The 27320-nt window shown below is 40.6% G+C and overlaps 1 protein-coding gene and 1 pseudogene across 1 annotated transcript; both read left to right on the top strand.

Moving 5' to 3' along the window:
- Nucleotides 1-771: 771 nt before the first annotated feature.
- LOC137247781 (dolichol-phosphate mannosyltransferase subunit 1-like) lies at nt 772-2675 on the top strand (annotated as a pseudogene).
- Nucleotides 2676-2694: 19 nt separating this feature from the next.
- Nucleotides 2695-3292, top strand: LOC137247778 (peptidyl-prolyl cis-trans isomerase-like). The gene has a single exon (XM_067778729.1). The coding sequence runs from the start codon at nt 2753-2755 to the stop codon at nt 3290-3292; it is 540 nt and encodes a 179-aa protein (XP_067634830.1). The 5' UTR covers nt 2695-2752.
- The last annotated feature ends 24028 nt before the right edge of the window (nt 3293-27320 follow it).

Raw genomic sequence — 27320 nt, 5'->3', positions numbered from 1 at the left:
AGGGGCTCCTACATTTGCCACGCGCCGGACGAGTTGGTGCAGCAGGCGGTGGGGGAGGTGTTGCGGCAAGTTAGGCCCTGTGTGCTCCGGGCCCTGCAGACGCCTCTGGTGGTAAAACTACGCGGGAACACCACCGCCTGGTACGCCAAGTTCCATCAGGCGCAGGAGAACGTGTTGTGGGAGCAGCAGCCAGCACAGGGTCCAACGCCTCAGGGGGGGTATCGATGTCGTGTGTGCCAACGGCATCTTCGGTCGTTTGGCGGCTTGATTGCCCATCTAAATGGGCATATGCAATTTTACCCGTATAGGTGTTGGACTTGCCCCAAGCGGTATGCGTCGTCCGCAGCGCTCTCCGTGCATCGCCGTCTTCGCCACTGAAGTGGGTTTCTGTGCCACTCAGTTACGGCTGTGAAGTAAGTTTTAATTTAAAATTTGTTGGAAAGAAGAAAAAAAAATAATAAATTGATTTGTATAATCCTTCCATATCATATTCCGTATCATATTATTTCGTTCTGATTAGTTACGGGGGGGGGGGGGGGTGGGGGGGGGGGGTTGCTCTTGTGATGTAACCTTGTGTTGTCTTCTCTAATCTCAGACAGACGCAAACAAGAAACGCACCATTGGGTGGTCGGGTTGGGTAGCATGGCAACTCTGTCGTCTCTAGTTTTCTTGTATGTATCATACATACATACATACTGGTTTGAACATTCCAGTATAGAGAATGAAGCAAAAAAAAATGAATCGAAAGATTTATTTTACCGTTTTTTTTTGCTTCAATTCATGTGGAGTTTTACGCGTTGCTGGACAAAAAAGGTAAGTGGTAAAATATTTTTCAATAATTTTACTGAAATAAATATTTTCTTAGGTTATTTCAGATTTTTAACTCATTTTCTTTATTTTTTTCTTTTTCAGGTGGATGGCGGGGGCAAAAAAATGGCAATAGTGGCTTCAATTCATGTGGAGTTTTACGCGTTGCTGGACAAAAAGGGTGAGTGGTAAAATATTTTGCAATAATTTTACTGAAATAAATATTTTCTTAGGTTATTTCAGATTTTTAACTCATTTTCTTTATTTTTTCTTTTTCAGGTGGATGGCGGTGGCAAAAAAATGCCAATAGTGGCCGGACCAGCAGCCGGCGCCGTAGGAGATGGTTTACCAGCCACATTTTTACCAGAAGTTTCCGACATAATGCGGAGTTTCGGCGACAGCGATCACCCACGCCTAGAAAGTGTCAAATTGGTGGAACACATACTGCAACAGCAATTACGTGGTATGTTTAATGAAGCCTCTTTTGTTGCAATGCGACGAAAAAAATAGTCCTTGTCCAGCACAGGCTGATGTGGAATTTCCTACTTCGAACAACACGCAGCAGCTCGCAGTTTTCCCCAGTAAGTTATTAATTATAAGCAACAAACTTAAAAATAAAATGCCTACAAGTGGTCATAAATATAGTGCTCTACTGCCCACATATAATGAAAAAGAAAATTTGCCAATTATAGTTTGGCTAATTGTCAAATACCTCAGCGAAAGTGGTGACAAATATGAAGTTATAGTAATTGACGATGGTAGTCCAGATGGAACTTTAGCTTTAGCTTAGGATCTATAAAAAATCTATGGGGAACCGACGATAGTGCTGCGACCGCGCGAATCCAAACTGGGTCTTGGTACTGCCTACATCAACGGTATCAAACCCGCCACTGGAGATTTTATTATAATAGTGGATGCGGATTTGAGCCATCATCCGAGATTCATTCCCGCATTCATTGAGCTTCAAGCTACAAAGGACTATGATATAGTCTCAGGTACACGGTATAGAGGTGAGGGTGGGGTTTTCGGTTGGGACTTCAAACGTAAACTCATATCTCGCGGAGCTAACTTCCTTTCGCAAATTCTACTGCGTCCCAATGCGTCGGATTTAACTGGTTCATTTCGTTTAGATAAAAAAGGACGTGCTCGAGAGATGTATTGCCAGTTGTGTTTCGAAAGGCTATGTCTTTCAAGTGGAAATGTTAGTACGCGCACGTCAACATGGCTCCAGTATTGGTGAAGTACCTATAACATTTGTGGATCGCGTGTACGGCACCTCAAAACTGGGCGGAACAGAAGTTATTCAATTTGCCAAAAATTTATTATATTTAGTTGCAATGCGTAGTAAGTAGTACAGCAACAACGCATGAACAGACAAAATGGGTATTTTGTTCTGTGCGAGATTTAGTACGCGCGAAGGTGCGTAGGGCTTTCACTTGCGATACAGTGTTACATTTGTGTGTGTCTCGCTTGAGTGTTATAAAGAGTGGTGACTTGAATGATGAGAACAATTTAACGATTGTGTTTCCAAATGCAAAAGTTATTAAGCTACTAGTCGATTGTGGAATGAATGTTAACGCCAAAAATGAGGCCAAATCAACGCCCCTACCTGTTGCTGTGCAACCATATAACTATTCTAATGATATTATATCGTTGCTATTGGAACACGGTGGGGACCTAGATCAACTAAGTGAATCGGATGAACGTCCATTCAATTTGATTGTAAGCAATCCAGCCAATGCCATACCACTAATGAATTTTATGACTCTTAAGTGTCTAGTTGCTACAGTTATAAGTAAATATAAATTTCCTATCACAATCAAATACCAAAATTACTTCAAGATTTTGTTAAACAGCATGACCCTTGAGAATATACGTATATTTTCCGTCTCAAATAGGATTTCGTGGTGTTCGTTTCTTCAGTAATAAAAGCAGTAAAGGCAAAATGGGTCTCCCCCGTGTATTTTTTGACATGACTGCTGATGGACAGCCTCTCGGCCGCATCGTTATGGAGCTACGTCCCGATGTTGTGCCCAAAGCAGCTGAGAATTTCCGTGCCTTATGCACAGGCGAAAAAGGCTTCGGTTATAAAGGCTCCTGTTTCCATCGTGTCATTCCTAACTTCATGTGTCAAGGTGGTGATTTTACAAATCACAATGGCACTGGTGGTAAATCTATCTATGGCACTAAATTTGCTGATGAGAACTTCATCTTGAAACACATTGAACCCGGTATTTTGTCAATGGCTAACGCTGGACCCCACACCAACGGATCGCAATTTTTCATTTGTACTGTAAAGACAGCATGGTTGGACAATAAGCATGTGGTTTTCGGCAAGGTTGTCGAAGGCATGGATGTAGTGAAGGCTATTGAGGGTTTGTGCTCACAATCGGGCAAGACAAGCAAGAAGATTGTTGTTGCCGATTCTGGTGCGCTTCAAACAGCGTATATTATTATATATATACATACTTTAAAATACAAATAGTATATACTAAATAAATACAAAAAAGCTTAAAGTTTTTAGTACAAGAAATAATTTTATAAACACTCGAACAGCGTTGTCGCAGTTAAATTTTTGAATATTCAGTATGTACTTCAAAGACTTTCTAGTAAAATATTTGAAGGCGTGCATTCAATACAAAACATTTCACTAACAATGTCTGGACTGGGTCGTTTGGATACGAACACATCCAGGACGTGCCAAAAGGATATTCAAAAAAGTCAGCATTCATAACCTATCTTTACAAAGCTCGATGCAAAGTTATTTGTTAGACAAAGTGGTGACTAGTTTTTGGCGTCGTCTGAGATAGAGATACTACACAAGCTCCGCGTCAGTCCGCTACTTCCCCCCACCAGTGGTAAGGGGTAGCAGATACTGCGCAAAGTTGTAAAAATAACATTAGTCGGTTTTTTTTTTTGTTAAAACCTCGTTCAAGTCTGGCACTTCCCCCCACCAGTGGTAAGGGGTATCAGATACTGTTCGAGGTAAGGGAAGTATCCACCCGGTGGGATGCACTCCCGCTTTCAACGACCTTTTGTAAGTCTGGTACTTCCCCCCACCAGTGGTAAGGGGTACTGGATACTGCTCAAGGTTAGGGAACTTTTTCCCACTTGCAAAAAAAATTTTTTCTCTTTTTTTTTTCATTGGAAAACTCAAATTTATGAGTAGAAAAGATTTTGGGTGATGTGATGATTTTTTTTTCTTTTTTTAAATTCAGTTGGCCGAGTGCCTTTGACCGAGTGCAGATGCATTATGTGGCAGATCCTGGATCTGCGTTAGGGTTCTGGTGTCCTTGCTCTGGAGAGCGAGTGACTTTTGAGTTAAATTCTTGGAAAGTGAGAAAGATAATGGGCTGAAAGCCTTAAGGTTCTGTGGCAGATCGGTTCACCCTTCTGCGGTAGGTTGTTATGATGTCCTCGTTATGGGATAACGAGTGAATGGGATGGTCTCTGGTGTCCTCGCTCGGGGCGGGCGAGTGAATTCGGGGATTTTCTGGTGTCCTCGCTCTGGGTGAGCGAGTGAATTATGGGGTTTTCTGGTGTCCTCGCTCTGGGTGAGCGAGTGAATTATGGGGTTTTCTGTTCAGGGGGGCCCCCGGTTAGTCTTGTTAAAAAAAACTTAGATCGAAAAAAAAAAATGTTTTTTTTTTTTTTTTTTTGCGAGCTTTTTGTACGCTCTCCCGCGTCTTCGTGCGTCTCGCTCCGTAGTCAGGTGTAGGAGTCCCTCCGGCAGACTCGAAACGAGACCGGAGGTAGAGAAAAAAAAGAGAAGATGTAGGATCGCCCTCCGGTAGACTCGCACCATCACGAGACCGGGGGGTTGATTAGGGCATAGCCACAAGCTTAGGGATAGCGGGGCATCACGGCGCGTGGTTGAAACGCGTCTTCATGTCCCGCGCTCCCTTTCCCCATTGCCATCGCGTCGTACGTTTTAGGATTCCCCTCCGGTAGACTCGCACCATCACGAGACCGGGGGGTTGATTATAATATATGGCTCGGGAGAAACGCAGGCTTAGGGGTAGAGAGACACGAAGACGCAGGTTCCTTAATTTGCTTTCTATGCTATTACAACCGTGGGCCTCTAATTGTAGGTAGTCGGGGGAAATAGTGTTTTGGGTTTAATTTTTTTTGAAGGGAGGGGTATGGAGGAACGGAGGGATTGTTAGGAGGAGCACTTAGCCTTCTCGCAATCCGTCTCTTCCGTTGGAAGAAGGATCAGTTTGACCAAAGGTCGTCTGACTTGACCCTTCTCGGTTTGGAGGTCGACTACGCGTACTCGGTCATCTTCGCCGGGGTGTACGTTGACAACTCGACCTAACCTCCATTCGTTGGGAGATAAGTGGTCCTCTTTGAGGACAGCGAGATCTCCCACTTTTATATTTTGTTTGGGATGCTTCCACTTCACTCTTTTTTGAAGTTCGGATAGATATTCGGTTTTCCATCGCTTGCAGAAAGTGTGATGGAGGGCTTTGAGTTTCTGCCACCGATTGATCATCGAGGCAGGGCTCTCACTAGCATCCGGCTCTGGCGGAGCCAGTAGATGGCCGCCAGTGAGGAAATGACCTGGAGTAAGCGGCTCAAGGTCCGTTGGGTCATTGGATGCCGGGCTGAGGGGCCGCGAGTTCAGGCATGCCTCGATGCGGCACAAGAGTGTATGGAATTCCTCGAATGTAAATTTGTGTGGTGAGGCTATCTTTTTGAAGTGGCTTTTGAAGCTTTTCACTCCAGCCTCCCACAGCCCTCCCATGTGGGGAGCGCCCGCAGGGATGAAATGCCAAGTGAGTGACTGGTGGCTGTACTTCGAGACAGCATTGTCTCGGGCTTGTGCCATGAAGGTTTTGAATTCCGATCGTAGGGATCGTGAAGCTCCGACAAAGTTGGTACCGTTGTCGGAGTAGACGTTTTTGGGACATCCGCGTCTAGATATAAAACGGGCAAAAGCCGCAAGAAATGATGGGGTGCTGAGGTCAGTAGTGGCCTCCAAATGAATCGCTCGTGTGGAAAAACACACGAAAAGGCAGACATAGCCTTTGGATAGTCGACACCCTCTGCCGCGGTAACTTTTGATGTCGAAGGGACCGGCAAAGTCGACTCCAGTATTCGTGAATGCACGGCTGAATGTCGTGCGTTCGCGAGGGAGAATACCCATAAGTTGGGTCTGAGCACGCTTTCGGTGTACAGTGCAAACTTTGCAATTGTGAATTGTAGCCCTAATCATGGTTTTGATGTTAGGTATCCAGTATTGGGTGCGTATCAGACGCAACATGAGTTGGTTCTCCCCATGCAAACTTTGTTGATGAAACATTAGGACTGTCAGGCGGGATAACCGACAGTTGTATGGGAGGAGGATTGGGTGGCGTTCAGTAAAAGCTAAGTCCTTTGACGCCCCGAGTCGCCCTCCTACCCGAATGATGCCATCTTGGTCTAAGTAGGGATTAAGTGAGAGTATTACACTTTTCCCTCCAATTGGTTTTCCGGCCTTTAGATCATTATATTCGGAACTATAATGTTGTTTCTGATAGATTTTAATTAAGATTTGGGTTACTGATTTGATCTCATCAGGAGAGATTAAAGGTGACTCGACCTGAAATGATTTTTTTGTATTGGGGTGAGTTCTTCGGTAGAACCTCATTACGTATGAGAGCACCCGTAAAGCCCTAGGTAGGTCTGAAAAGCGTTGAAGAACATCGATAGTATTTACTGTTGTTGTTGCGCAGGTCTTCGCCCTCTTTTCTTCTACGGAGGTGATGTAGTCACTTTCTTGTGCTGGCCATTGGGAAGTGTCTTCTTGCAGCCAAGAAGGTCCCTGCCACCACAACGAATTGTTGACCAACTCAGACGCAGGTACTCCTCTGCTGCCTAAATCTGCTGGGTTGGACTCTGAGTTCACGTGCAGCCAGTCCCTATGTCCGACCATGTCGATGATCTTGGTGATCCGATGTGCGACGAAGGTTGACCAGGAACAGGGCGGTTTCCTTATCCATGCGAGGACGATCGTTGAATCCGTCCACAGGTGCACTTTCACTGGTCCCAACTTGAGATTCCTGAGAATTGATTCGGTGATTTCCGCTAACAGCACGGCTCCGCAAAGCTCCAATCGTGGAAGAGAAAGAGTTTTCACTGGGGCTACTCGGGTTTTGGCTAGAAGTAGGTTTGTGCAGACATTATCATCCGTTTTGACACGCATGTAAATGACTGCTGCATAAGCCTTCTCGGATGCGTCACAAAATCCATGGATCTCGATGTCGGTTCCTGGAGAAAAGTTGACCCATCTAGGTATCCGGATTTTATCGATTTCATGGTACTGGTCGGTGAAGGTTTTCCATCGTTCCAGCGTACTGGTAGATACTGGTTCGTCCCAAGCGGTGCCTTCCAACCAAATACTCTGCATGAGTATTTTTGTCACAATGACCATTGGTGCCAGCCATCCCAAGGGATCGAAAAGTTTGGCGATTGCTGATAGTATCGCTCTCTTCGTAATGTTTTCCGGGTTGTCCAGCGTCCCTGCTTGAAAATAAAATAAGTCGGAGAGGGCATTCCATCGAATACCTAATGCTTTCACTGAACTGGTATCTTCGAATGCCAGGAAGTTTTCATTGAGCAGGTCTGCTTTGGGGATGTCCCTTAGAATGTCCTCTGAGTTGGAGGTCCATTTGCGAAGTGGAAAGCCCGCTGATTGTAGGACTTGACGAATTTCATCTCTGGCTTTAATAGTCGATGTGATCGTATGTCCACCCGCTAACACATCATCTACATACATGTATTCTCGCAGTATGCTAGCCGCTGTAGGGTGCGAGTTTGAGACGTCGTCTGCTAGTTGTAGGAGCGTTCTTATCGCGAGATATGGAGCGCAATTCACTCCGAAGGTAACCGTCTTTAATTCGTAAAGACTAATAGGGTCATTCGGGGAAGTGCGATGCACAATACGTTGAAATTTGGTGTGATTTTCGTTCACCCAAATTTGTCGATACATCTTTTCGATGTCGCTATTGAATACGAAGCGGTATAGTCTCCATCGTAAGATAAGTATGGGTAGATCGGCTTGTAGAACTGGGCCTGGGAGGAGAATATCGTTTAAGCTATTACCGTTGGCCGTAGGGCTCGAGGCATTAAATACTACGCGTACCTTTGTAGTGGTACTTTCTGCTTTAATAACGGCGTGGTGGGGCAGGAAGTAATGATCCGAATCGTCGGATGGGATATTCTTTTTTAATTTTCTCATATGTCCAAGCGTTTCATATTCTGACAACACTCGAACATATTCTTTTCCTAAATCTGGGTTTTTTATTAGCCGCCCCTCATTCCGGAAGAATTGAGAGCATGCACGCTTCAGGGATGGTCCCAAGTTAATATTGTTAGGGTAATCTTGACGGAATGGTAGTGACACGGTGTACCTTCCATTCTCACTTCGCTGCGTTGTTTCTTTAAATAGTTGTTCGCAGTACCTTTCATCCTCATTTAATATTTTATTTTTGGGTACATTTTCTACCTCCCAGAAAGCTTTGAGTTGATTGTCTAACGCAACCTCGTTGTAAAAAGACATAATGCTCTTCGTTGGATTCGCTGATTCGATACGACCGGTTAGTATCCAACCGAACACTGTCTCTTGGGCTAAGAGTGTGTTAAGCACATTCTTCTTTATACCGCTCATTATAATGTGGGGATATATGTCTCCGCCAAGTATGAGGTCTACGTCTTCGTTGACGTAGAACCTCTTGTCTGCCAAAATCAAGTCTGGGAATGCCTGCATAGTCATTGCGTTGATATGGCAGGATGGAAGATTCCCAGTGAGTTTCGTTAGAACTAGTACGGGTGTAGTCAGGCTGAAGCAGGGATCCACTGGTGAACGTAGTTCGATGTTGGATGCTTCTTTCACCTGAGCTGACACCGCATTTGTGATGCCTGAAACATGGGCATGCATTTTCCTCGCTGGCAAATTGATTCTGCGTTTCAGTCTTTCAGTTATGAAGGAACATTCAGACCCAGAATCAATTAATGCCCGCGCGGAGAAGTCGGTACCATTATGGTGAATGTGTACGCGAGCAGTTCCTAATAGCACGCCTGTGCTGGAATTGGCATGGCAGGATTTGACATTCTGATTCGCCGAGGAAGGTGGTTGTCCCGATTCCTGCCTTTTCCTTGCCTGTGCCGAAGTTGATGGGGCATTATCCGCATCTTTGAAGGGATTTCGTACCGCCGGTTGCTGAAGTGTGTCCGCATGCAGGAGCGTGTGGTGACGAGAGTGGCATTTGGAACAGTTGTACGAACTGGTGCACCTCGTCACTGTGTGTCCTGGGGATAAACAATTCAGGCAGCCGTTTGTGGATTTGACGAATTTAATCCTTTCTACCGGATTTAAATCGCAAAAACGTGAACAGTTGCGTAATCTGTGCGCCGTAGATTTGCACATTTTACATATTGATTTTGTTGTTTGCTTGGTTACTTTGGTTTGAAAAGCACCAAGTCTTTTTGTAGGGTTTTCCGTCGACTGGCGCGACGTGTTTGATTTTTGCACTTTAGAAGTGGCATTCCCTGTAAAACCAGACACGGTTTCAAGTGTCTGGAAACGATTTGACAAGAATTTGTCCATATCCTCCCACTTGGATATGTCCGTCTTGTGATCAATGCTCTGCTCCCATAGGGCCAACGTGTTTTCAGGTAATTTTGTCGAACATAAATAGGTAATAATCGCATCCCAATTTGACACATCGATCTGATGTGTTTTTAAAGATGCCAAGCAATTATTTATGTCGCGCTGTAAGGTTTTGATAGAGCTGCCGCACTCACTATCTATCTTTTTTAAGTTAAACAAAATTTGTAGTTGTGAGTTTACGAGAATCCGTTTATTCTCGTATCTCTCACATAGGTTTTTCCAGGCTGTTTCGAAGCCTTCATTTGTCAAAGGACATTTCTTGACAATGTCCTTTGCCTCACCTTGGGTTTTTTGGTTAAGGTGGAATAACTTTTCTACCGGGCTTAAGCGACTGTTATTTTTATAGATGGCCGTGAACAGGTCACGAAACGTTGGCCAAGATAGGTAGTCGCCCTTGAATACCTCAGTATCGCAAGCTGGCAGGCGGATACTGTGTTCGCGCCCGCGTTCTCCCTCAGGTTTGACTGCCCTATCTTTTTCCTCCTTCAATTTGGCTTGAAGTTCAGCCATGTTTGACATGCATCTCAGGAATACGGCATATGCCGCTTTATGCTTGATCTTGACCGCTGCAATTTTCTTTGCGTCGAGCGTGTCAGAGCCAAGCAACTCCTCTAGGGCGTTCTCTGCTTTTTCCCACTTAGCTTGCAACTCCTTTTGCTGTATTGCAAGAGTGTGCACAGTGTGCAGAGCCGCATTGATGTCATTAAAATCGGCCTCGAATTCGATTATTCGATCGGCCAATCTAATATATGATTCCATGTTCATGGATTAAATTTGTGATCAAATTAAAAAGGGGTTGTAAAACTGAAAAAACCTGTGCGAATCACCCAACCGACAATGCTTAAAATATAGAAAAACTCTTTATTTAACGCTTTCAATTTGTTTATTTTTTCACTGACTTTGCAGCTTATTTGTGCCGAAAAGCAGGGAGAAGGGGAGAGCAACAACAACGTCTTTTGTGGAATTAAAGGGGCCACTCGCCACTTCAACGTTAAAACTTTTTATAAATAAGTGCGCGCGCTGATATAACAACTCGACGAAAAGTGTCAAAACTCAGTGAAAACTGTTGTAAAAACTGTGTCGATTTAGTTAGTGAAAATTAAAGTGTTTGAAAAGAAAATGAAAATTGCCACAGCCGTATGGCGTGAGATTTTTATGTGAATGTGAGGTTATGTGCACCTCTTCCTTGTGCTGTGTCCGGAGAGCCTTACCGCTGGTGGGGGGACAGACCAGATAGTCACAAGGAATGTTAAACGACGTTATAAAAAATAAATAATGCAACGCGTTTGCACCTATTTTTCTTTTTGGCACTACACAGGTTTTTACACTTTTCGCGGTCAGTTACAAGCACTTATGGCACTTCAAATGGATTTTCGCAATTTTTATTTATTATTTTTAACCAAAAAAATGTGGCAAGAAATATTGCACTTACTTTGAACTTTTTGGTGATTTGTATTCCGGTGTGGCACGTAGCTTGTGTGCTGCAGTGGCTTCCGCTGGCTGTCGCTTGCTCAGTGTTTTGACGCTGGTGTTAAATAATAGACTTTTTGTTGGTGGGCAAAATACTTTTCCTGATGAATTTTGTGAGGAATTCTTAAAATGTGTGCGGTCAGCTATGGTCTTATGTTGTGGACTGTAATTTATATCGCTGTGGTTCCTTTTTCGGGGAGAAGGACCAAATGTTCGGCCGGGGTGCGTATGCTCCTGAGTCGTAGGTGGGCGCACCGGGGTCGATCTCAGTGGGAAATAGGTGTATGGAATAGAAAATAAGCAAATAGACGAGATTTCTCGTTATAATATATGTGGTTTATTGTATAACTATATGAATTAGTTGGTTACAATATTACCTGAATTTATTGTGATCAGAACGGCAGAGATCGTTGGCGGCAGATGCGTGCTGGTTGGCTGTTGAAATCAAAGAGGCCGGTCGTATAGCAAGCTACAACCGTTGACCCGCAAAATCCTCCGTTTTGGAGGGGAAAGGCACCCACACATCAACCCCGACATGCATATGCATGAGTGCTGACTAAAAGCACACATACACGTGCATGTACATGCATGCACATGCATGAGGGTGATGGTGTGGGTGGTTATAAATTAATTCGAGTATCGAGTATCGATTTGCAGAGTTGCATTGGGGGGGTCGCAATCAGCTGCGGAAAGGTTAGGCATCCTGCCTAAACAGTAGTGCATTAAAATACAAATTTACTAAAGCAACGCACAAATTTCAGTTTAATACAGCACAAATGAATTAAAATCCCAATAACTCAAAGCTCACAAAAGAGTGAAAAGCATTTACGTATTTATTTCTTTATTTCTATGGATATTTAAGCAAGCGATCAATGACTTAAAGTTGGAGGACTGAAATGTTAATAAAATGTTAATTTTGTTTAGGGCAATCAATAGATTTTAATGATGATTATAAACTTTTGGGATTTAACTAGTGTTCAATGATAAATTAGTTTTTTGTGGTTTCGTTGGTTTGAGCTCGTTAAAAGTTAAGCAAAATTTGGCAATCAAATATTGGTGAATATGTATATTATGGGTAATTTCTAGGTAATTTCAACTGAGTTCGCGTATCGATAACAAAGGTTTTCGATGAGTTATCAAAATTTTATTGAAGAATTACCGTTTTGTTATCAATTTTTTTATCGAAACGATATCGACTACTTATCAAAAAGTTATTGGTTTGTAATGGAGAAGGTATGGATTTGGTTTCGGATAGTTATCAATTGTTTATCGCAGTATTTACACTTTCTTATAGATTTTTTATCGAAATGTTACTGATTTGTCATCAAAAAGTGATCGCCCTACTATCGAAAAGTTATCGACTTCTTATGGGAATTGTATCACTTTCTTGTTGACGTGTTATTGATTTTAATGACGCATTTATCGGTTTGGTATGAAATCGATATTGATAAAATTGTTATCGAAAGGTTATTGATTTGTTATCAAAAATGTATCGCCTTATTATAGAAAAGTTATCGATTTCTTATCGGAATCATATCAATTTCTTATTGACATGTTATCGATTTTTTAATGATACTTTCATCGGTTTGGTATGAAACAGATACCGATGAAACTTAAATATAAAATCGATAGCGCATGTGTAAACCGTGGATGACAAGCCGATACGAGGCCAATAATCAGCCGATAACTCGGTGGTGACAAGTAGCTGACTCAACGATAATAATTTGCTTTCGGTTGCTTCCAATAAAAAACTGAAAAAGCTCTTCTCAAAAAGCCCGATTACGTTGTTGTTGTTTTAGCGATAGAGACACTACCCGAAGGCCTTGAGAAGTGTTATTGCTGTTGATGGTCCTTTGCAGATCTGGTACGTTCCGGTAACAAGCACCATTAAAGTAATAGCCCGACCATCCCGGGTACGATTTGGTATGACCACATGAAACCTTCTGGGCCATCCCGCTCTCCCAACCCCTAGATTCATAAGGAACTTCGGGTCGCCAAAGCCTCGGCTGTTAAAGAAGGACTCACCACGGGTGGGTGATGTAGACAGTTGGGTGGGAGAAGCTATATAATGCGCTGGCAATCCCTTGAATCAATTTGGTATTTTAGTCGCCTCTTACGACAGGCATCCCTGCCGCGGGTATATTCCAAGCCCCCTAACCCGCAAGGGAATATATTTGGTACCGGTACAGTTGGGGTTTAATTTCAACCCCTTGTCGTGCTCCATGTAATTATTAAAAAAATGCATTTTATAGACGTACATAGTTGTGTTTAGACATCGGCAGGTGTACTTGGTACTCAAGCCCTATTTCGTTTATCTTTATGGATGCGTGACATTTTCGTTTTTTCCTAGAGTGATCCTTGTAACACTTATCTCATTCCTTTAAAGTCTCACGTAAGTCTCACGTTTTCGAAATAAGTCGAGTCTTCATAGGGTGTACTGATTTGGGACTTCTATATCACACCGCTTAACCTTTGCCTAAATGGACCGAAATGTGGTATATTTGATGTCATCTACTATAGTTTTAACGATTTTGGGTATTATGCAATTACCAAAAATAGTAAATTTAATTGCGCCAGTGCTAAGCCATCTCCGATAGAGGCCAAAACTTACGTGGTTTTTTGTATCCTATTGTTACACTTTGAAGGATCAAACAAGAAACTTAGTTTGTTTGTGTTTTAAATAATTTATATGGGACCACCCTAATGTTGATATACACGACTTTTTCACGAAACTGACTTAATATATTCGGCCCTAGATATTGTGTAGTAGATTCGGTGTTATGAGATGGGTGCATAGTATAGTCCCGACATAAAAACCCCCCATAAAAAAAAATACCCATATACATAATACACCCCGACGAGATATTATTCCGATAATTCAGACATCAAATCCCGACACAAATCTCAATCACACATGAACAAAAGTTGTTACCCTGTTGTTATTGTTGTTGTTGATGTTGTTGTAGTGCTTCGCTCCATCCAATAGGTGCGACCAAGGACGCAGCAAATTAAATGGGGATACACTGAAATGACAGCCCTTGGTCAGGAAAAATCCCGACATCGGGTACATAGAAATGGCTGCCTTGGGAAACGAAAGTTGTAACCCTCGCTCAATGTTCTGTTATTACAAAAAATTTTCTCTGGATTGTGTCTTGTCGGGATTAAAAGTTGTCGGGAGTTTCATTTGTCGGCTATTGTTTTGTTGGATGTTGTTTTGTTGGGATTTATATAGCACGGTATTTTGGTCTGTCTGCATGGTGTTATGCCGGAATTCTGAAAGTCCGTTTATGAACATGCCGAAATGGAGTGATTCTGAAAATTCCATATATAATTGTGAAGAAATTGGGAAGTTCGACTTTGATACACAATGAATTATTCACAAAAGAAGGCAGTGCCATCTATTGGCAACTTCTGGGATATATGCTCTTTCGAAACAGCTCTCGGCACATCCTTCCAAAACGAGTTAATGCGCTTCAAGCGTGTAAAAATAAATGTAATACGCAATTACCTAAGAAGAGGTTTTAGATCGAGCTTCTCTTCTAATTTACGTCGTACTCCTTTTTAATTTTTCCTACAAATTGACGGGACGGGAACTACATGTTTTACGAGTCGGCACTGAACGGCATCTGCGAGGCAGATGAGTTTTCACTGAAAAGTTTTTCATGGCAGAAATACATTCGGAGTGCTTGCGTCTCCGCTTAGAAAAACTTTCTTTTAATTGAAAAAACTTGTTTCTAAAAGTTTAATGTTGTTTTGCCCGGGGCGTGAACCCAGGATCTTCGGTGTGGTAGGCGGAGCATGCTGCCGCAACACCATGGCGGTGTATTTCATTAAATAAGAAGCCCCATAAGGCTTTATTATATCGATTCCCTATTGAAATTTCAGTGTGCGACAAGAGATGGATAAAAGTTTTATTAAAACCCAACCCTTTGTCTTGGTGTTCTCCCGCTTGGAAATATGAGGTGGCCACTTAAAAGCCTGCTTTTGCCTAACTAAATCTTTGTTGGTCACACTTAGGTCGATGATAGGGCTGGATATGTAGATATATAGTAGATAGGTAGACAGATTCCTGCAAATTCCCATATTACACAAATCAAAGTTTAAGGTGTTTTCATAGAACAAATCACGTTTTATAACACACTACGGACTCATTTCACTAACTAACTTTACATTCCAACTATACATCACTACTTCTAACATGGAATCACAGCACCCCCACTCCAACACAAAATAAACATAATAGTTCCCACGTTACACATTTGTTTTCTTCATTTTAAGATCTTATTGTGCTTTTTACATGCGCAGGATATTTGCAACCAAAAAAAAAAAAAATAAAAAATTTCAAAAAACGAAATTTCTTTTATATTCATTTAAAATTATCAATCATACACGAAGTACTTTTTTATGAACTCATACCGTTCTACCCGCAACCGAATTGACCAAATCATTGAAATGGTCCCACGCCTTCTTCCGACATACTTTTTCGCATGCTCAAAAAGATAACAAAGCGCATTTACACTTAGTTATTGGTTATTGGCATAACCAAAATTTATTTGTTCGATTTTGTGAAATTTTTTTCTAAAATGTACCCTTGAGCAATGCAATAATATTTTGTAAGTGGCGTTGGGAGACTCCTTTCAAGATTTTTCATTTCCTCTTTTTTCCTATTCCCGATGAAAATGTGTGAAGCATATAAACTCAAATGATGTGTATCAATGCGTTACATGCAATGCATATGTGAATGTGTGTGTGTGTGTGTGAATATATGTTTACTTAAACTTATGTGCTTTTATAAATTCCTGGGACATATTGTTTCCTAAGAGTTAAAAAAAAATTATAATAAAGAAAAGAACAACAAGCAAGAAGGACAAATATTTCATTAAAATGAGTAAAATGACAAAGATTGGGTTGACGATAAAATATTATATACCCAAATGCGAGTATGGAAATGTATCTTAAAAATATCATAAACAATTCCTGGCATAGACGTCCGACAGCGTTTTTGTGGATATCATTGAGGACCTTTTTGTGTTCTTCTTCTGCATATGAATGAGTTCTCAGTTGCCGTATTTCCTCATAATGCTTGCGTAGATGACTTTTTAAGTCTCTGGGAGGTAGGGCCTCTTCAGTCAGATGTCTGTTGGGATGCCCAAGCTTTTGGGTATTCAACAGGAACTGTAGTTCAGTATTTCATTTTCCTCTCTAATGGGGAGTACACTTCCCTCACTGTGTAGATGGTACTCTGGGGACAAAAGAAGACAGCCCGTAGCGATTGTGAGAGCGGGGTTTTGACAGTGAGTAGCCTCCTTCCAGTGAGTAACCTTTAGGCTAGGCGACCATATCGAGGACGCGTAGCATGCAAGAGGCCGGCCAATTGCTTTGTAAGTCTTAATGAACGTCTTTCTATGTTGTTGTTGTTGTTGCTGTAGCGATAAGGACACACCCCGAAGGCACTGGGGAGTGTTACCGATGTTCATGGTCCTTTGCCGGATGCAGATCCGGTACGTTCTCGTAACAAGCACCATTAAGGTATTAGCCCGATCACCTCGGGAACAATTTTGTAGGACCACATGAAACCGTCTGGGCCATCCCGCCCTCCGAGTCCCTAGATCCATAAGGAACTTGGCGTCGCCAGAGCCTCGACTGTAAAAGAAACAGGATTCGCCACGGGTAGGCGAGGTTGAAAATTGGATTGGAGAAGCTATATTTTGCGCTGACAATCGCTTGAAAGGGTTGCGCTACACAACCACTTGAATAAATTTGGTATTTTAGACGCTTTTAACGACAGGCATTGTCGGGGTATATTCTAAGCCCCCTAACCCGCTTGAGGATTTACTCGTGGCACTGGATTTCAGGTACGATTGCGGATGCATGCCTACATGAGGGACCCTTCCAAGTCTGGCCATTACGTGTCATGGTTGACTGTATAAACATTTTTGATAACTTTAGCGTTACGAGTACTGCTCTGTGGTGGGGTTTTTGATTCAATCCTCAATTTATCTTCGTGGTACTGCGTTGAGCGCGGTGGTAATGTTATTTAGTTTTCAAAAGCCATGCTGATGATTGGCAAGACGCTAGTTTGTGGTGAAATATGGGAGCAGAATGGCTTCAAGTGACCTGACCACGGGCGATAAGTTTCGGACGATAAGATTCGTCGATGAAAAAGGCGGACAAAGACAGGTTGAAGACATGTGCTAGATATTTGCATCCCTTGTTACCAATGGTTTTAGGTATTGGCATGCCCATACCGTATGGACCTACTGCCTTGGAGGGTTTAGCATGATCGATGTCATCTTCAATCTTGCCTTGGTTGGCCAAAGAGTTTAGGTCTTTTATTTATAAAATAGCATCTTATATCAGGAGGATATTTCCAGTCTTAGCAGAAGAATCACAAAATTAGTATGCGTTACTTAATCGTCTTCCGTGTTACTTTATGATTGTAGAGCTCAACATTGAATTCTTGGTAGGGGACAGGGACGGAGTTTCTGTTGTACTGTGCTGTTTTTTTTATATTTTGCATGAAAGTGAAATGTTGTATTAAGTTTGTCAAGGATCTCAAAATTGTAAGTCCTTAAACGAGTAGATATAGACCCACCAATAAGTAAACCGAATTGATTAGTTTGACAATCTGGTTAGGTTTAGCTATGTCCATCTATCTGTTTGAACGCAAACTTGTCCCCAAATTTTTGATTTTTTACCTTCATAAAATTTTTTTGAGCGAGTATATTTACGTATTAGTTTAGACATTTGTAGGAACATTTTCCACAAAACCGATTTGCCAGAAATAAAGTTTTTTTTGTCATATCTTTCTCAATTTATGAGAAGCTTAAATGCTACCAGATAATTTGGTATATGGCACATATTGTTGTCTGAAAAAATGGCATATATCCCATACAACCGATTGTTCAGATCGCAATTTCTGTTTCATTTCAATAGCTAGAGGCTTCAAATTTCACAAGGTGACTATATATGTAGAATTAATTTTTGTCTAAAAAAAATCGTAGAGGTTGAGCGTATATATATTATGTATCCCATACAACTGATAGTTCATGTAATAAAAAAAAAATGTGATAATCATTGCCTAATTTCAGCATCATTTCGGCAAGTATAAACTTCAAATGTTACCAAATGATAACATATAACTATGGCATATAGTGTTGCTTGAAAAAAATCGTATAGATCGGTCGTATATATAGTACATGTCCCATAGAGCCTATTGTTGAGATACAGGATCCAACAAGAAACGTGAAATTTTTTGTGTGAGGATTACCGCACCATCATTTATTTGATAGTTATCAAAAATATATTAACTAAATTTTTCCTTGCAGAGGACTTATTATTTTTCATCGAACTCTTGAAAAAGCTAAGATAATACGAGCACCAAGGAGGAGAAAGGCTTTACTGCAACTGGATATATCCGCATCCACAAATTTTATTAAAATATGTCTACGAACAAAAGTCTTAAATTTCAATACCTGAAGTTAATTTTGAATAAGCTTACTGAGTTTTACCATTCACCCCACGATATAAACTATGTTGCATACTGTAACGAATTTTTGAAAATGTCTGATTATTTTTGCAGTTTCTGTTGTCGTTGGAATCTCTTAACTTTCGAATAATCAGTATATCAAAATGTTCTTTATTTACATTACTTTGGTAGTAGTACTTCAAAATAAGATCACTCACGCACTTCAAATATAGCGTTAAAATCTAACTGATTGCCCATCTCTTGGACTGCGCTGATTTTATACCCACAGTTTGTCTCGTTCTTATATTTCTCCCATGGTCTGGACTTTTTGCGAACAACCTTCTCCAATAGTTGCTTATTTATTTTCGTTTATGTCTATCTTATTGGCTTTGGCTATCTTTAAATCTGTCATATGCGTACTTTATTGCCGTCTACATGTGTGTGAAATGTTCTCTTCACTTTTAAAATAACTTATGCTATTAGGAGATTTTTGTATGATGTGTGACTGTTTCTCTTTCTTCCTCGCTCTTAGCTGCTGCCTACATGTATATGTGGCTGCTTGCTGTTGTTGTGCATTTATTTACTAGCAGCATAGCGATGATATTCGACACAATATGATAAAATTTCGAATACCGTTTCATCCATTACTTATCTCTTAATATTAAATATTGTTTTTAGAAGGTTGCGATCTGTTCGGATTTTTTCAAAAATTAAATGTATTATTCCAAAAATATCATATGAAAGGAGTTTACCATACTTTTATTTAAAAAAAGGATCATTGGTCAATGTTGCCATCTAACCATATTATATGCTGCATATCACAAAGCTGTAAAATTTTTTAGTAAAAGATAAATCATGCAGAGCTTAGATTGGTCACACAAGTACTTTAAAAGTTATGTGACAAAACAAAAACTCGCAGTTAGGTATAGAAATATTCAATAAAGAAGCGCATAAACTAAGAAGCAAACATTTAAGCAGTGCTAAAAAAATAGAAGCGCATAACGAACTGTCAAACTAGAACGGATATTGAGTTGTGTTTGATAAGTTCATATCGTTGGCAAGCAATTTTAGTAGTTTTTTTTTTTTCGAAAAAAGAAAAAAACAAAAACCACTTATGTAAGCTCACAATACCAAAAAGCTTATGCAGTCATGTATGCTTTGAGCATATTTGTCCACACATGATTTTTCAGTACAAACGGAGACTCACACAGCACATTCACCCACACCAATTCTAATTCTAACATATTTTTTTCTCAATACATATTAGAATTTACTTATGGAATTTATTTTTATCAAAACTGTAGGAGGGGTGTGGTAAAATTGAAGAAAATGCTGATTGTTTTCGTTTGATAATAAAAAATAAAATTTTTCATCTCCTTCAAAATAATGAGTTTTTACAAGAAACATTTTTTATTTGTTAGCGTTTTGGTGAAAAATGCTATTAAATTTTTTCTACGCAATAACAAAGCTCTTATGATTGCCAGGGGATAGAATGTGAAGAAGCATAGTGTGGCGAATTGGAAATTCTAACTTTTTGACTTAGTTGCTTTATTAAAAGTTATAAAGTTGTCAAAGATGAAACGACTAGTTCGAAAAATGCGAAATAAATATGAAACTTGTTATTGAGAGCCAGTTACTGAATGATAACTAGATTGTAGACACATTGTCACATGAAATACATGTTTTTTTTTTAGTTTAGGACATTGGTCATCAACCAATTGCTTGGGCGGTTCGACTCAGGACCAGTCAAACTGACGGCGTATGCAGATGACGTTTCCGTCATCATAAGCGATAGGTGTCTACCAACAATCAGCTCTCTGATTGATCAGGCGTTTCAGGTTGTACATATCTGGGCATCTGGAGTTAGCCGCCAACGCTGAAAAATAGATGGGTATAAATTACTAGGAAATATAAGGTCCCTAATTGAACTAAGTCTAAAGCTGGAGTCATTGGTGCCGTATGTCGTATCGCTGTATCCGTATCCCTAACGTAATCAGCTATCGTTACGACGGTAAACCAAAACCCAATTGGTTGGCTACGATACGGTTACGACTTTAGCAGCACCAATAATCGATTGCATTGATTCTCATAAGATTGGTCGAATCAGCTGTTATAAGGTTACCGATACGGTTACCGATAAAGCACCAATGTCTCCAGCTTTAGCTTGGAGGGTAACGCTACAAGAAAAATACAGCGCACAAATCTATGATGACAGTATTGCATGCCATTTTTCACATCCTGGAGACTTAACGGGCAGAAATGTAGCCTTAGCAACGACTACAATTTTTAAGGCCTCGGGGCAGCTTGAGTGCAGGCCTTATGGCCATAGCAGCATAGCGCCATTTAATATATGAAAAAAAGGACCATATGGTCCCGTATTTGAGCTTCGAAGGACATCGTGGGGCCATAATGGAGCCAGAGGATCAGCGAAATGGTGCGGAATTGGCCGAACACACTATGCATATGTTCACCGATGGTTCCAAATTATCGGAAGGGGTCTGGTCTGCTGTATACTGCATCGATCCAGAAATTAGTAGATCCTACAGGCTGCCAGATCTCTGCAGTATCGTTCAGACGGAAATTGTAGCCGTAAAGCAGCAAAAATTCTGAGGGAAGCGTGCTTAAGCTGTATTCGCGTAAATTGATATTCAGGCGGCCATCAACAGTACTGCATCAAGAAGTGGACACTGCCATCTGACGTTACATGCTCATAATTTGGACCTCATCAGTAACAGCAAATGTAGCAAGTGCGAGGTCCAGCTACTAGAAGCGGCAGAGTTGTAAGATCTCGAGTCAGCTATTAATCTAGGTCCAAGAGGACAGAGTTGTTTTATAACGTACGTCCTCTTACGTAGTTCGGGTGTTTAATGTTTGGTCGTCAAACAAATTCTGGTAACACTTTGGACACAATCAGCTTATGTGAGGTCTTTATTGACCGGCCAGTTCAATCTAACCTAACCTAAGGTAGCGATAAGATATTAAGATCGGGAGTGAAATTTGAAGGAAGTCAGAAATCTGGCAATACCGCATCGAAGGACAGCGATCTTCCAACTTTCTGCTTGCGGGCCTTCTTTACCTATCTTCTCAGTTCATTCCAATGAAAAATCTGATTAAAAACTGGTCCGGAAAAGATTTCACTTAAATATGTAGAACTATTTCAAAAGGTGAAATGTAAATTTAATAAATGGTCATCAAACCAAATTTAGAAAGTTGCAAAGTCCCCCCATAGTGTGAATCTCTTTGGGTGGTTCGAGTTCATAAGAGTTGACCCAAATTATTAACCTAGTGATTCTAAAGGTGCCCCCTTTCTCTGCCATCTTTAGCGGGTAACTGGAGTTGATATGCATGATCTGAGAAGGATGACGTATCAATGACCCTTCAACCAGCCCCAGATATATCAAGTTCAAAACTCAATCTGAATATCAAGGAAATGGCTGGATATTCTACCAACATATGTGGATGCATCACTCCTGTTGGCTATAACAGCGTTATGAGCCATAAAGCGAATGCCAAGATAAATGCTTGCTTATTCTTTCGATCGGCGGCCACCACTGCGAGGTCCGCAGTAGTGTTTATAGGCAGCATGCCTTCAGATTTTGCACAGTAAACAATGAATCTGCGCGGGCTGCGACCAGAAATATTGACTCCCAATAAAAGCTCTTAGACCAATCCTCGCGGAGTGTTAGGAAAATTTCAGTCGATGCTTTTTTCCTGTTTTGGCAGCACCATCTGACGGTTTGTTCCACTACAGCGCCTTTATCTTCACGTCTACTTCACCTTTCTACCTAGAACGCATTGAGCTTATTAGGATTGCAATAATTGGGACTTCTTTTTAAGAGTTGCATATGAGTTTTGCATATGCATTTGGATAAATTCTCAAGCGCGTCTACAACATACTAATCTTCAGACTGTTTGTATACATCGAGAATAAAGTGCTGACCCTTGATATTGTTGTTCTAGCAGCGCTGTATTGCTGATCCTCTCTGTACGCAGTGGCATATTAAGTTGCATCGAATTCTGTGGCGATATTTTTTGTTCAGACTCTGCAGAATATATATAATATCCTCAAACTTAATTACGTATAGAATCCATACTTCGAGTTTTGTTATCTAAAGAGCTCCTTTTCTATAGACCCTTTCGGTAGATATCCGCCTAAAGGGATTGCTACGAACAACCAGCTCCATTATCAAATACTGCTTTGTCACGTTAGTCATTCTCTCGGTAACAGTCGGGGTTTTAGTGTTACCTTCCTTTAGCACTTCGAGAAAGTCAGAGTGTAAGTCTTAGCTCCCATTGGATTTTCGCCTACTTTGTCATCCATTGTTACTAAACCGTCGACTATACCGTATTTTTTTTCTTACTTGAAGCTTTAGAGGCTGTTGCTTTCGAGGAAGTTGGTACCTCGCTATTGTGATATCTCTATATTACAGCTGCCAAGTCCTACAGCCTTAGGACTGGGTCCCTTCTGCCTCTTGCAATCAGGTTTGTCATCTTCAGCCGAACATTGCCCCTTTATTCTGATTCTGCATTTTTAAACTGCTAAAAGTACCGGTAGCTGCCCTCAACCTTCTACTACCGCCTTACAAGCGCTTATGCTTCAATCTGTCAGAAAATGCGTGTGGGTGACAAAATTTTAGAATTTTTCAAATCACCTATATTCTGTGGGTATTATTATGTATATAAGTTATTAACTATTTATGCATTTGTAATGAAACGAGATTAAAATTAAGCCCACTATTCGTGAGGCTGAGTAGCCACTTAATTTAGTTCAATATTCTTTTAGTAGACTTTTAATTGAAAATAAACAGTAAACGCCTAACCGAATTGCTTTTCCTATTAAAAACTTATTTTTCTCTTAAAAATAGCGATTAGAAATACACAAATATTTAACATCCTTAAACAAAAATTAAAAGCAATAAACAAAAGTGTTCTACCTCAATTACATCTCTTCCGGTATTCTCTACATCCATCCTTTTCACATTGCTTTTGCAATTAAGTAAAGCAACAGCGACTTTAATACCCTTTGAACCAAGAAAAATACTTAAACAAAATTCAAAGCAATATCACTTTCCGTACAACAAACAAAACTTAAGTGGTTCTAGTTATATAGTTGGAGTTAGCCATTTATTTACCTCTTTTCCTAAGCACCTCAGCATCCACTTAGTAGGTCGTTCAATGCGAAAGCTCTTTATGCCACAACTTTTTACTCACCTTGAGCTTGTAAAATCAACTGCCAAAGGCCAAAAGGATTAGAGCTAAGAAATTTGGTTTTTCTCTTACACTTTGTCGTTTCATTTGCACTGTATCTTTAGTGTTATTCATCCTTATTTACATACATTGACAAAAACAAAAACTAAAAAGTGAGTAAGCATTGTTCAGCCATTTATTACTAAGTTGTAGTTTTAGTTGATTTGGGTTGTGTATATGTGTATATGTGTGTTTGTGTGTTTTGAGTGGCTGATTGTTTGCCAAAGTGCTTGCGGTGAATTTGTTTGCTGCATAAAGTAGTAAGTAAGTATTTGTTAAACGATTAAAGTGTCGTTCATTCTGGTTGTTGTTGTTGTTTTTGTAATAAATGAAGGAATATTGAGTGTATTGACAAGGGATTTATAGTGGTTGATTTTGCAGAGTATGAAAACCAAATATAGCTTGTGGACATGAGCTGAGGCTATAGTAAATGGTTCTCAATATTAAGTGCTTTTGAATGAGCAAAGCTAACTTAATTATATTTCTATTAATTTCAATTATGTATATTAACAAAAGGATATAATATATTAAAAGACTACAACATTATTTTCTGGTTAATTGGGTTCAGTATCTAATAAATTTCCACATCGATATTTTGACCTGATTCACATAAAAGCCCATGAGCCCGCCACTCATAAAAGTTTTAGGGCTTCATCAAATGCTTGAAACTTTGGAGTGTTGGCTTGAATGCCAATAACTCGTTCGCAGCTTCGATTTCGATACTCCGCCATCTTAAATACTTTACTTCCGTTTTCGTTTCATAATTTAACTTGAGCTACGGTTGCTATGAAGATTTTGACATAGATTAAATGTTTACCCTAGCGAGAAAATAAGAAAAATGGAATATAGCCACGGCAGGTACACCTGTCGTAAGAGGCGACTAAAATACAAAACTGATTGAAGGGGTTGTTTAGTGGAACGCTTTCAAGGGGTTGCCAGCGCAGTTTATAGCTTCTCCAACCTAATTGTCAAACTCACCTACCCATGGCGAATGCTGTTTCTTTAGCAACCGAGGCTCTGGCGACCACAAGTTTCTCATGTATCTAGAGTGTGGGAGTGCGGCATGGCCTTGAAGGTTTCATGTGGGAATACCAAATTGTTCTCGAGATGGCCGGGCGACTTAAGGGTGGCTGTTAACGGATCGTACCGGATAAACATATATACGGCAAGGAACCATCAACATACATATATAACACTCCACAAAATCTTCTTATCGCTACAACAAGAACAACTACAACATTAAATGTTCAGTTTTGGTTTCAGCTTCAGGTTTTGTTTCGGTTAGGTATTCAGTTAATGTTTGGATACAATTTTTGACTTAGTTCTCGGCCTCGGTTTCGCTGACGATTCAAGTTACAATTTTTGTTCCAGTATTGTTTTCGTCTCCGATTTGTCTTTCTTCTGCAGTTTTTGTTATGTCTACATTTCCCGTTTTGGTTATAGTCTCGATAGCTTTGTTGTTTTCGGGATTGGTTCCGTTTCCCTTTCGGCTGCTGTTCTTATTTTCGATATTGATCCCCCATTTTGGTTACGGGTCAGCTGTAAATTTCTACTACAGTGCTGATTTCAGTTCTATTTCAGTTGATTCCTATTCTGGGTCTAGTGTTGATAACAGTTATTGTTCTAGTTTCATTTCGTTATTGGACTTGTTTCCAATATCGATTATGGATGTAGTTTCGGACTTGATGGCGGTTTCTGTTTCGGCAGCGAGTACGGGTTAATTTACTAATTTATTTGCAGTTTTGATTTCAACTACACTTTAAGGTTATGTGAGATTAAGCGAAGGCCAGAGGTGCACATAATCGACCAAGTGGGAAAGGCGTGGGTTCAAGCGCGGGGCTGTAAAGTGTCAAAGATTGTGTGTAGATCTTACAAACTTCGACTAACAAAGTTGTTTCTATCATTAAAAAGTGAGAACTGTAGACTCATGACGGGTATTCTAACTGGACACTGCCTTCCGGCGTCACTTGTCTTTAAATTAGGCTTGGTCAGTGATAGCAGATGTTGGAAGTGCGGATTGGAGGAGGAAAGGATCGAGCACGTTTTGTGCTCGTGCTCTGCGCTTGCCAGGCTAAGACTGCAGCTGTTAGGAGTGATACAGCTGTTAGATCTAGAAGCAGCAAGTGGCTTAAGTCCTAGGAAGCTTCTAGTATTTGCCAAGAGGACGGAGTTATTTTATAACATATGCCCTGGTTTTTGATAGGTTTTTCAGTTTGGTCGTTAAAACAAATTTCTGGTAACATTACGGACTCATTCAGTATATGTGAGGTCCTCATGGACCGGCCGGTTATGGTTGTGCTCGATTTGCAATCTTATTCCACATTTGACGAATGGCTAAATTTCGGTTGTAATAATTATTTCTGTCTTTGGAAGCCTGTTCCATTTCCAGGTTTCAGATTTGCGATCGGATCCGACTAAGATTTCAGCTTTAATTTTTATAAATTTCTTCTTCATTCAGCTACGGTGTCATTTCGTTTCATTTGCGGTTTTATTACAATTTCTTCAGGCATCAGTTCCGGTAACGATTTAAGCTCCACAGTTCGGTATGACCTCAAATCTTGTTACGATGGCTGTTTCAGTCGTATTTCCGAGTATGATTACAAATTCGGCTCTAATATTAGCAGAAGCCTGACCATATGATAATGCGAAGATGTCAAATTTCAAACGTTACAATGTCAACGCTGTTGATATTTTCTGTTTTTCTAGATTTGCCATAAAGTAAAATAACATTTTCTCAAATGGCCGCAGGGGCAACTTTCTTTAACACTTCAACGTATTAAAATATTAACAATTGGTGAAAAACCCAATCGCTTCCTCGCTGAGCTAACTGGCGTCAATTCGTAACACAAACGAAATTTCAATCATTCACCACCCGTTACTTCCAGGGGCGAGGCGCAGACACATTTTCTACAAATATTAATGATGGAGCCAGAACTGACAAATGCTGGAGGAAAGCGTCGGCCAAATCACAGTCGATAACAAATATGTGGAGTGGCCCAGAATAGTGGTAACACAGTCAACAGCTTCATAGAAACCACACTCAGTGCAAAAAGTGGGACCTCGATGCCGGAACAAAAAAAAAAGAAGAAGAGATATGCTTAAGATTACTTTGCACGTGACATAAAGCTTGGACCTTTGATATATGAGGCAGACACTCTACTATCATACTTCAGCTACCGCTTGGACTGGTGATAAAGAAATGTATTAATCTGCTTACTAAATTGCTTAAACTACTTCCTTAGTTGAAAATGATAAGCCGTAAAATACAAAGAAATTCATAGCAGTTCAGTTTTTTATTATTATTACCTTTATATTAAGTCCCTTTCATGTTTGTCCCCTCATTTCCATACGAATTTTTGACCCACGGAAAAGTATTTTTCGGTAACTTCCCGTTGAGCTAGACACTTGATACCTAGAGCATAGCTTAGATCTGGGAGACATTACAATGCAAGTGAAAAACAACTCCGCTGGTGGCGCACGGATCGAGATATACAGAAAATTAATTTTAAAATGGAAATTTTGCGATCGACTTTTAACTAACTTCTCGGTGATCCAGAGACTTGAAACTTACCATGTAGTTTGTTAGTCGATGGCACTACAATTCGTGGAAAACAAAATGCCGCCAGGTGGCAGACGAATCGAGATAAACGAAAATCCCTGAAAAAACGCAGGGAA

The sequence above is a fragment of the Eurosta solidaginis genome, chromosome 4, assembly GCF_040869045.1.
Source record: "Eurosta solidaginis isolate ZX-2024a chromosome 4, ASM4086904v1, whole genome shotgun sequence".
Classification (NCBI taxonomy): domain Eukaryota; kingdom Metazoa; phylum Arthropoda; class Insecta; order Diptera; family Tephritidae; genus Eurosta; species Eurosta solidaginis.
This window is presented reverse-complemented; position numbering and strand designations above follow the sequence as displayed.